The sequence below is a fragment of the Hyperoodon ampullatus genome, assembly GCF_949752795.1.
Source record: "Hyperoodon ampullatus genome assembly, chromosome: 12".
In the NCBI taxonomy this organism is placed as follows: Eukaryota; Metazoa; Chordata; class Mammalia; order Artiodactyla; family Ziphiidae; genus Hyperoodon; species Hyperoodon ampullatus.
This window is the reverse complement of record NC_136925.1, coordinates 78,055,587-78,066,965: the sequence shown is the minus strand read 5'-3', so window position 1 is coordinate 78,066,965 and position 11,379 is coordinate 78,055,587. Positions and strand designations below refer to the sequence as shown.

The 11,379-nt window shown below is 39.4% G+C and overlaps 1 protein-coding gene across 1 annotated transcript in view; it reads left to right on the top strand.

Annotated features, from left to right (window-relative positions):
- Positions 1–437: 437 nt before the first annotated feature.
- NOX3 (NADPH oxidase 3) overlaps positions 438–11,379 on the top strand; it is a gene marked incomplete at its 3' end in the record, with an annotated part of 58,604 nt that continues 47,662 nt past the window's right edge. Inside the window, exons 1-5 of the mRNA XM_079716243.1 lie at positions 438–527; positions 1,138–1,233; positions 1,350–1,460; positions 2,461–2,545; positions 10,578–10,723. Coding sequence (XP_079572369.1) covers positions 480–527; positions 1,138–1,233; positions 1,350–1,460; positions 2,461–2,545; positions 10,578–10,723 — 486 coding nt within the window. The 5' untranslated portion in view covers positions 438–479. The remainder of the gene's footprint in view (positions 528–1,137; positions 1,234–1,349; positions 1,461–2,460; positions 2,546–10,577; positions 10,724–11,379) is intronic.

Below are 11,379 nucleotides of genomic sequence, written 5' to 3'. Positions count from 1 at the left end.
TCTTCTATAAAAAGGTTTTTTCAAAGAGGGAGAAAGGAAGTAAAGAAGCTAAGTAGAGAAAACTCTATAAAAATGTTTTGCTGTATCCAGCCATCAGCAGCTAGGTTATTCTTCAAATTTCATAAGGATTTATTATCATCTTGACTGCAATCATGTAGAAAACGAATGGGGTACAAAGTACATGAGGCTAATTTAATAAAACGAGCTTTCTTTGCTTGTGAAATCTTTGAAGAAAGGAATCATTAGACAGAGACTTGCCTTGTTTTCACCAAGGTCAGGAGGCATGTCAACTTGGAGATGTGCCTTTGGCGAGAAGTCCTTAATTAGAAATTCCTCCAGAGCTGCTCCCAGTAGGTGCTTCCTAAGACGAAAAGACAAAATAACTTAGCAGGGAAGCCCTTACTAAGGATAAGGTTACAACGTCCAGGTTCAGGTGAATGAAAGAAACAATTTGCTGACAGCAAAAGAGCAAAGCTGTCATGATGGGTTGCTGGATTTTGAATGAAAGTCTCTCCATCATATTAGTAGTAAGTACCATTTTTGTTATTTAACTTTAAATATATACATTGAATATCTTGATTCTTAGGATAACTTGTATAGTGATATGAAATAACTTCAAGTATTGCTCTGGTTAAAGGACTAAAACTTGATAGAAAACATTCAATAGATCCATTTAATTTACCCTTGCAGAATCATGTAAGTCATGACTTTTAAAGTCAAGTAGTTTGCTTTTACATCATGTATGAATGTTTCTCTAAATCGAATGAAGGCTTTGAATTAGACTATGAAATTGGGATTTTTCTAGAGTACTTTTCTGAGTTGTTTTTAAAGATTTCCTCCTTCTTGACATCATTGACTTAAAACGTTATAGCAATGTTGATTAGGATGGTTTTCATTAATTTCCTTAAAATATACCCATATATGTTTAAAGTCTTTTTTTATAAAGTTAACAATTTCTTACCATTACGATCACTGTTAAAAAACTAATCTATGAGAAATAAGTACTGTATATTGTGGTTGATATTGAGAAGCTCTTCATTTCACTTTAAAAGAAGAACCCCAAGAATCCCAAGTGATTTTGAATAGAAGAAAAGGTTGAAGACAGTATTGATTGGTTCTTTTTTCATTCTACTCTAGCTCTCATGGCTGGGAGTAAATTTATATCTGTTTATTGACACATTCTGTTGGTACGAAGAGGAAGAGTCTTTCCTTTATACACGAGTTATTCTGGGTGTAAGTAGATTTGGGGACTACACATTAATTATCATTTCAGAAAGAAAATGCATTCTATTTTCCCCAGCTTCCTTGTTTTCACTGTATCTCTTTCTTGTGTGTTTATATATGGACAGTCAACACTGGCTTGGGCTCGAGCATCTGCAGTGTGCCTGAATTTTAACTGCATGCTAATCCTATTACCAATCAGTCGAAACCTCCTTTCACTCATGAGAGGGACAAGTAGTGTAAGTACTAAATTATTTGAAATAATTTCAGTTGTTATGATCTAATATGTGTCATTGAAAACAAAGATGTACTTCACTATGAAATTCCCAATAATCCTGGTTAGACTGAGGTTTGTTTCTCTGTAGTGAGCACACAAGGACTAAGAGTGAACGTCTGAAATTGGTACATCTGATTTGTCTTTTGCTTTTGCCGTTGACTCCCTACATGACATTGGACTCATTGCTCAACCTTCCCCTGATGCACTTGCTTCATCGGAAAAGAAGAGCTAATAAGATTGACCTGACTCATGAAGGTGGAAGTACTATAACAGCTTGAATTATTACAATTTCTGATTAAAAGGAGCTAAATAAGTAGATAAGCCAAATGCACTAAAGAAGCATCTCTCTGAGTTTTCAGCCCAGGAAAATACAGTCACTGTACATAGATTTTAGTATGTAAATTTTAGCCCCTACCAGACGTATTGGGGCATTTCCTAATTATGTAGATTTCACCGTGTTGGGTACTTACCTGTGTTTCCTGCCAAACAGAATAATGCACTGTACAGAAAAATAAGACCTTCAATAACCCTTCTAGACTACATAATTTATTATATTATCATCTTTATAATTTTATGAATATTTTGTTGTAGATGAATATAGAGCCTTTCTTTGTGTAGTAGGAATAATTTATAGACTACTTAAACCATGTCGCTGAGGATGATGGTTGTCATCTTCATTTTCTAAATTAGCTGAGGCATGATTATTAGCAGGTTTATTCTAGAGTTTTGGCTTATAGCCAGGCAACTACTAACTCAGTCACTTTTATTGAGTTGAAATTTCAGCAAAGCCAGTAATAACCATTTGATTTTGCTTGTTTAATTAATGGCCACTAATTTTTGTGTCATGTAGCCTCACCTTCAGTAATTTAGAGACAGGGCCTGAGTCTTGCTTTCTTAACTTTTATGACACTGTTATTGCTATGATTTTCCCTGAATAAGACTTTTAATTTTTGTTATTCTAGTGCTTCAGAGGACCGTGGAGGAGGCAATTAGACAAAAATCTCAAATTTCACAAACTGGTTGCCTATGGGATAGCCATGAATGCAAGTAAGTGCTTGTTATTAATTGCCTGATTAATTTTATAATACCTCCCATTCACTTTATAGTTTTATTTCCTCCCTGCCAAAGACTCACCCTTAGGTAAAAGAAACCTGTGCCTTCCATCTGACCGTACAAACCTTACATAAATGGATTTTTAAATGTCTGATTTATACGCATGCAGTCTTCCCTACCAAGCCTTCAATTTGTCAAGGAAAAGTTTATGAAACTTATTTCCATTTGTGAATAACTAAGCTTGTTGATAATACCATGGTAAAAACCCACTTGAAAAATGAACACTTTGTTATTCAGTATAATTCACATCAGAAATAAAATTGACCTATACTCAAAATCCCATTCAGTCGCAGGAAAATGACTATCAAATGGTATCATGGGCAATAAAAAGAAAAAAGAAAAGCAAGATCATGTGAACAAGGTTCTGAATAGTATGGAGCTAGAGGATATAAAAGGATCTTGAAAAGAGAAGAAGCTTTATAGGTATATAAAGTGTTATCACTATTTCTTGAATAGAAAACAAGAGAATTCAAGATAAAGGCACTAGAAATTAGCATCAAAGGTCAAGGTTAAACTCTGGTGAGGAAGAAAGGAACAGGGGCAATAACCAACTGGCTTGTGGTTTTGTTGGGCAACAAAGACATTGAAATAAAAGGCTATCTGAACAATAAAGAGTTATGATTCAGGACTGTTTCCCTCAAACTAATTTAACAATAAACTGTTTTTCTCATTTGTTTTTATCCTCTCATGCATAAAAAATAGCAGAGTAAAAAGAACACTCAAAACAAATGTGGGTTTAATTAAGCAACAAGACATGACAGACGGTGCCCCAGTGCCAATTAGCGCAACTTCGGGTGTGCACTGAGATGTGTGGGGAGAGTTCCCTACCGGCTATCTTCAATGCCAGATTAAACCAACCCCGGAAACGTGTGCAAAAGGTCTTTGGAGTTTGTTAAGACTTAAGCGTAAAAATACATCATGTCTTAGAGAACACTAGCGAAGGGATGGGGGACAAAGAACAGGGCTAATTCATGTTCGTGTTCCAAGGCCTGCAATGGCACTGAGTATATGTAGGTGCCAATAACCTTTGATGAATGAGTGAATGCGGGAAAGAATGAAGACTCAAGGAAGCAGATTTCAGCTCAGAAATGGGAGTCTTTGCCAGACCTTGAAAATTATCTAAAATTAGAATGAGGGTCCCCTGAGAGTGCTGAGTTCCCTGTTGGGGGAGGTGTCCTAGTGGAATCCAAATTGCTCCTTGAAAAGCACTTCAGAGAAGTAATTCAAGGAATCTCTAGGCTTCCTTTAAAATCTTAAGAATCTTTAATTCTGTATTAAAAGAGGAGATAAAACACAGTACAATGGCAGGAAGAATATGATCACTCTGCAATAGCTTTAAGGCAGAATTGGACTCTAAGAGAAAGTTACAAAGGTATTACAGAGAGAAGGAACAAAAAAACCCCACAGCATCAAAACAATCAGAAAAGAAATCAAAGCATAAAGGAAAATATGTATTATACAATAGGTTTCTCCTTAAACCTTTGGGTATGTATATTTCTTCATCTGGAATCATATATCAATAGGATACCTGCATCAGTGATGTGTATTGAATATCTCCCTCCCATGTGCAAGATACCCTGATAGGAGCTGTAACCGTCTGAAAGTGGTACAGTCAGTAACGTTTTCGGATGGAGTATAATTCATAGGGACAGCAGTTGACTAGAATCAGATAACCAAGTTATTTTATACCCCTGCTAGTGATGGGTTGTGTGATCTCGGATAAGTTCCTTATGTCCTCCTCTGTGGAATTATAAGAACAATAATCCAATCTATCCATCCTTATAAGATGCACAGACCAGTTGTCAGGAGTGGACCTCTAGGAAACCGACAGACTTCAAGGTCATTCACTGCTGCTGTTGCAGAGAATCAGATCCAGGTTTAACACGGCCAGCAGGCTCCACTCGTCAAGCCCCGCCCACTGGTGCTCCCTCTCACCTCTCACCGCACCCCTTAGCTTTTCCCTAGCTCCTGGCGGTCCCTGAGCCGTCTGTGCCTTTGTCCAAAATGCTTATCCTCTCCTTCTTCACTGGGTAAGTGGTTGCTGTACCCAGGACTCGTTGCCTGGCCAGCTTTCCCCTGAGCCTCCAGGTCTGGGCTGTTGGCCCTCCTCACCTGCGGGTCCAGCCACACCTCCTGCCCTATAGTACTATTTCTCAGACTCTGATCACCTTAAAATTTGCGACAGTGCCTTATGCCTCTTGGCTTTCCTGGTCCTCGCACATAACAGGTCCTGAACAAATTCGGTCAAACCTGAGGATGAGTAGAGAAGTCAGCTAGCAGGCAAAAGAGATCAAGAGAATTACTGGAAAAAGAGACAAGATGTGAGAGTGCGGGAGTTCCCGGGAACCGGGAGCAGTTTGGGGTGGACGAAAGAGAGAGAGGGCAGTGAAGGGGTTCAGGATGACGCCGGTCATCCAAGATAATCAGTTCGCATTCTGCTGCGACAAGACAGAGCAGGCTGCTCTTTCTCCTCTTTCCCTCACAGACCCCTGGAGAGAATCAAGTATTCTCCCTGGCCCCCTTCTGCTTGAGTCCCCACTGTTTGCCAGGCTCCGAGACATCTCCCGGGGCTGTGCCAGCAGGGGCTGTGCCAGCAGGGTCTGACTGCTTTTGAGAGCAGAACGTCCCTCTTCTCCCACCTCCATGGCAACCAGCAGCGCTGCGGTTGTTTCCATTCCAGGCAAAGGCAGGAAGGTGGGGAGATCGCTCTCTGCTTCTCCCAGACCCTGACAAAGCAATGATTACATTTCACATTAACTACAAAACGCGGCTGGCAACGGTGCTTTTGGAAAAAAAAAAAAAAAAATGCTAAGCCCTGGTTTCATAGATATACCTTTGCTTTTCACATTTTGTCCTTCCGGTGTATTCTCTTGGGAGCAGCTGAAAATGTCCCCGTGCTTATTTTATTAGCATCGCCCATGATGCTGCTTTTCAAATAGCCAACTGGCTTAATAGAGGTGTGTAACCTTGGAAGAAGTGCATCCGCATCGACGTTTGCCTGCCAGCCTCTCATTTCTCATCCGTTCCCCTATAAGTTGAACTGCAGGCTTTAATTGGTCAAATCATTAAAGGATGTAATTAGAGCCTTGTGAAAGTAGGCTGGGGAGGAGGAGGGAAGAGGCAGACAATGGTATCCATAATCAAGGGCATCACTGAAAAGGCAGTGACAGGAACTCTTCTTCCTTTGGCTTCCTGCCTTCCTGCATGCCTGCCTATGATAAGAGCTGCTGGAGCCTCCTTCAACCACTAATAAATCATTTTCAGAGCTCTATAACCTCACTGGTATAAAAATCATAGTTTTGCAGCGTCTCCGTTCTTATTAATGCAGGTCTTTCTGGGCTCTCTGGTCCACAGTAGACCTTGAAGACACTTCCAATGGAATAGTAGTCCTTTGAGCCCGAGCTTCCTTCAAGGGGTCTGTGAATAGTGACCAAGGCAGCGCTCTCTGGTAAATTCTGCAGCTTGCATCCGCTAGGTTCTGGGGTGGACAGTGACCCACGTGTAGTTCCTGATGAGTTGCTGATTAAACCTCAAGAAACACAACACAGACAGGTTGAGAGAAACGACCTCAGAATTGGGGTGCTAAGAAAAAGTGATTGGGAGGCCTCACCACAGAGAACAGTCCCAGAGGCCCAAACTCTTCAGGACTTGATCCCAAAGGAATGGCTACTCGTTCTGCTTGAGGCACGGGGAGCTCCAAGGAGGCTCTCTACCCCGTCCCGCCTATAACATGATTTAATGTGATTTACAAACGAGTGGCATGCACAGGATGCCAGAGGATATGTGTATTCTTGCAGAAATCAGACCACAGATTTGAAAGTTTGGGGCCAGGTTCTGAAATGCAGAATCAAGAAACGCAGCCAGGATTTGTCCCAGCATCCTTCTTTCTAAAAACTGCTTAATTAGGAGGTGACTGACTTCGGACTGACAGTTATCACTGACAGGCAGGCAGAAAGGTAGCAAGAACTGACCGCACTTCCAAAATTCTCCCTCAATTACACTCCCTTTGATCTCCTGAAAAAGAAAAAGAAGGAAAGATAGAAGGGAAAGGAACTTTCTCAGGGCAACTGGCTCTAATTGTAGCCTTTATGGTTTTTTTGTTCACTCTTCAATAAAATCTCCTTATGTGAGCTCAGAAGTTCACACACCAATTAAATGGGCATTTGTAGTGGGTCTAAGACTGCGGCTCTCTTTTAACTGTAAAAGTACTTTGGTAAGAAAATAAAATTGTGGGAAGACCCAGTCACAGCATCTTTTTGTCTGGCATTAAGGTGGGATCTGGAAATGCGTACCTAGGGCTCTTCCAAGGGCTTTGGCACAAAGTGCCCAGAGGCACCAGGAAGAAGGAACCTGTGTAGTTGATGACACTGGATTTGCTGTAAGACTTAAGAAACCCCTTTGAGACAGTGTTGACTTTGAAAACATAAGTTTCATGTTTGCATTGCTCTCATATTGGACTCCAGCTCCCTTTTAGATGACAAATACTCCCAATTAGCTTCAGATGGAGACACAGGAGCCAGACAGCTGGAAGGGAGCCTAGACATCAAGGTTTAGTCCAATCCACACATTTTACAGATGAGAAAACGGACTGAAAGAAGTTAAGTAACTGAGAAGTATCCTCTTCAGTATTGTTCCTCCTACATGCTCATATCAAATCTAGTAACATGATATGATTTTGATGACTAAGAGGAAAATAAAACCATATCTCTATTTTATCACATACTTGAAGCAACCGTCACTGTAAATATAGCATGGCTATTCATATTAAAATAACTAAAATGTATAAAGGGAAGAATAGGAAATGTAATGTCTGAAAAAGAACAAAATCAGTTTCTCCTGGTATCTATCAAGTCCCAACAGTCCTGGATTTGGTAGCTGGGATACCTTTAGTTCCAAGCCAAGATCACAGTAAAATTAGGGTCTGATCTAAGAGGAAATAAAACATTTAGACAAACAAAATGGGCACAAGCAGTATCCTCTCTGAGAATTCCTGAGATAAGTAAAATAAGATATTCTACTTTTTATTTTCTACCTGTGAAAAGAAAACAACATGGAGGTAGCTGGAGCAAAGGAACATTTAAGACATGAATTTTAAAGTACATTAAAAAAACTGGAAAGAATAGTTTTCAATATATTCCCTCAGGAGCTACCTTTTGCAAAGCATCTTGGGATTTCTTATACTACTTCATTAGTTTCTTCAGCTCTGTTACGGGAAACCTGGCAAGAAGAATAAATAAAGGGTTCAATATCTTTGCTCATTCAATAAATGTACTTAAATTTAGTGTATCAGTGTCAAATTCTCACGTGGAAATCAACCTAACAGAAAATAGATTGTGATCAACAACTCATTACATGGGAGAAAGATGTTACAGAACGTAAACTATAAAAGACCTAGAATTTATCCTGTGTTCCGTTTCTGACCATCACATGTGGACTATATAATGGTAAATACATCGCTTAAGTTTTTGCTTGAAGCTCAGTATCTATTTCTGTAAAATGGGAACAGCTCCTCTCTGTCTGGTGTGCTTTAGTCCACAAAGGGAGAATTGAAGAAAGCTAGGAGCAGGGGAGTGAGGGTAAAGGGATATAATGTAAAAGGAGTATTTACACCCACCTACAAAGAGGACTCCAAAGGTCATAAGTCTTAGGAGCTATTTGACTCTAGATTAGAGACACCAAGTGAGCCATTCAAAGAGTCTAGCTAAGCCCTTAGGAGAAATTCATTTTCAGTAAACTGTAAGGGTATAACAATTATTGATTAGTGAAAAGAAGCAGTATAACTTAAAGGTCAAAAGATGGGGCCCTGGAATCAAGCAAACAGGGTTTTATCCTACCTTTGCCATTAATGGACTCCAGGTCTCTTAACGTGTTATATACTGGTCTGTAAAGTGGGAATAAGATTAATACCTGAGGATTACATGAGATCATATGCCTAAAGAATTTATAACAGTGTTTGCGGTATAATAAGTATTCAATATATGTTAGCTATGAAAAATATTACCTGTTTTTTTCAAAACTTTAAGATACCAGAAAACAGCACTTAAAAATACTGGACAATGTTTATGTTCAATTTAGCAAATAGTTCCTATTTTATATACAGCATATTGCAAGAGACTGCTGCCGGGTGAGCTTTTCTAGCTCTGTGGACGCCAAGACCAAACAAGGCAGCCCCTTCGTAGACGTGGCCGCATATAGTAACAAATCGAACATAACGAGGAAAGCCACTGCCCCTTTGGTGCTAACCTCACCAAACCCGTAAGGAGACAGTCAACAGCACAGACTCAGAAACGCTATGATGTGCTTTGCCTTCTTAAGTGAGCTTCAACCAAAAGTATATTTGAATTGATTTCTAACTAAAAGGCTGTAGAAAAATGTGCTAAAACACGTATTAGCAGGGAAAACACTACTCCAACAATGTTGCACACAGATTGACTCCCTGGACCTTTCTCCCTTTCTGTAATCTTATGGTCACTCTGCAAATCATTACTAAGGACAGGCTGGTGCTAAGCATGTGCCAGGTGTTGAGGTTTCAAGATGAACGAGTCTTGAGGGGTCAAAGTCCATCAAGAAACGCAGGTATAAATAAATACTCAGAACCATAGTATCTGGGAAATGTCATCAAGGTATGACATCCGTGCTTGTGGAATCAAAGAATGCTTGAGAAGACAACTTTTGAATTGGGTCTTCAAGCGTGAGGACTACTTTGCAGGGCAGAAGAGGGAATGGCTCTGTTAAAAGAAACTCAGGTGGCAGAGGGAAGAGGCTAAATAGAAGATGTCATTTCTAAATGTATCTGATACTGGGACCACAGGAATCAAATGCCACCGATATTCACAGAACTTTCTGCTGTTCCTTTTTCCCTCACTCCCCATACCTCAAGCCACAACTTACAGCCATGGAGGACCCCAGAATTCACCCGCAACTGTAGAGATTTATAATAGTAGTAGCCTCTGCTGCTTTTCACTGTGGGTGCAGGAAAAAAAGAAAAACATATCAACTGGGAAATTATCTGTACTCTGGGTAATGAATTCTCATTTCACACTTGAATCTGATCCCAATGGCAAGTATCAACTGGCCACCCAACAGGGCTTCCATTGGTAGGAAAAGACTCAGTATGTCTTTGTCTGGGTGTTGTGACTGCTGGCTTCCCCACAGATTTCAGAAGACAGGGAAGAGTAGCATCGGGCACAGACTTCTTAGGCTGGATGATGCTGTGTTCTGAGTTTATTCTCTTCATTTGGAATTTAGACATCACCAATTCCCAGAATTAGAAAGCTGAATTTTCTTCTTAAGAATATACAGAGAGGCTTAGTTCCATAAATACTAGCTTATTTCAGTCCACTAGGAATAACAGATGCAAGTATATGTGTGTATGTGTACATGTAGGTATATATATACATGTACACTAAAATGTATAAAGTAAGAATAAAAAATATAAAGTCTGAAAGAGAACAAAAACACTATCTCCTCTGGTATCTATAACGTATGTTGTATGCATATATATTATTGTGCATGATGCACAGTATTCTAGAAAAATGCTTTCTTATTTCTTGGGAAAGAAGGTGTGTGTGTGCGTGTGTGTATCTTCTTATATATATATGTATAGGATGGTATACACACACACATATATATATATATATATATATATATATATATATATAATTAGCTTGTATATCATAATATCTATTCCAGGTCCAGAATGATTATATGTTTATAATTAAATTATGGTGAATTAAAATTTAATTTATGTGAATATAATTAAAATGAATGTTATGAATCATACAATATCTTCAGAAGTATTTGGTTCATTCCATTCAAGACACTGGGAAAGATGCACAAATTACTCTTCCTTAGATATTACAAAAACCAGAACAGAGAAACTTGACCAGATAGGCACTGAGTTTCTGAGTAACTACCAAGGAAGAAATCCACATGGTGCATGTCCCATGTCATCCCCGGCCCGTAGCCATCCACATCTTGGCGCATTTGTGTAACCTGGAGCACTACCACTGGAGCCAGTCGCCGGAAGCAGAGGGACTTGTAGCTGCGCTTTCCAAGCTTGGCGACACCCCAGATGAGACCTACCTCAACCCCATCCGGACCTTCCACACAGTGAGTTCTCCTTGCATGTCACCTAGCTCCTCATCCTCCAAATTCTTCCTTTTCTGATCCCTTTCTCAGGAATACTGTATTTCAAAAGCTTTTAATGAAACAAAAAGCTAGAGAGTTTTTTATGCCAAATGCTAACATCAATTTCACCTTTTAAAAAAAGTTATTTTCTTCTGCCATCAATGTTGCTGAGAAGTTATGAACAAGAAGAAAAACAGATGCCACTTAATTAGTTTATAACAAAAGATAGTAAATACACCTAAACAAGAAATGCAATAACCTGTTAAAACCCTAACATTAAAATTTTTTAAAGTAGCTCATGATTAGATATTTTTTTGCCTATGTTAGAATCATAAAGAATGTGAAGTGCCATCTAAATTCAGGGAGGAGGAATTGGATGTCTTCATTTTCAGTTTGCAAATTGTTTTCTGGATCCCTTCTCCTGTGTCATTTTTGGCACACAGGTGACTAGCTAGTTTGGCAAATCTGATGCTGGGCAAAGCAGCTAATTCCAGAATAAGACCCGCATGGCCAGTGACATCATTAATGCTAATTAGCTGTGTGCCCATGTGGGAAACAAAAAAGAATACCCAAAGTGTAGCCACAGAAAGCCACCTGTAAAGATTAAGACATTTCTCTCCTTTAATCCACCCTCTACC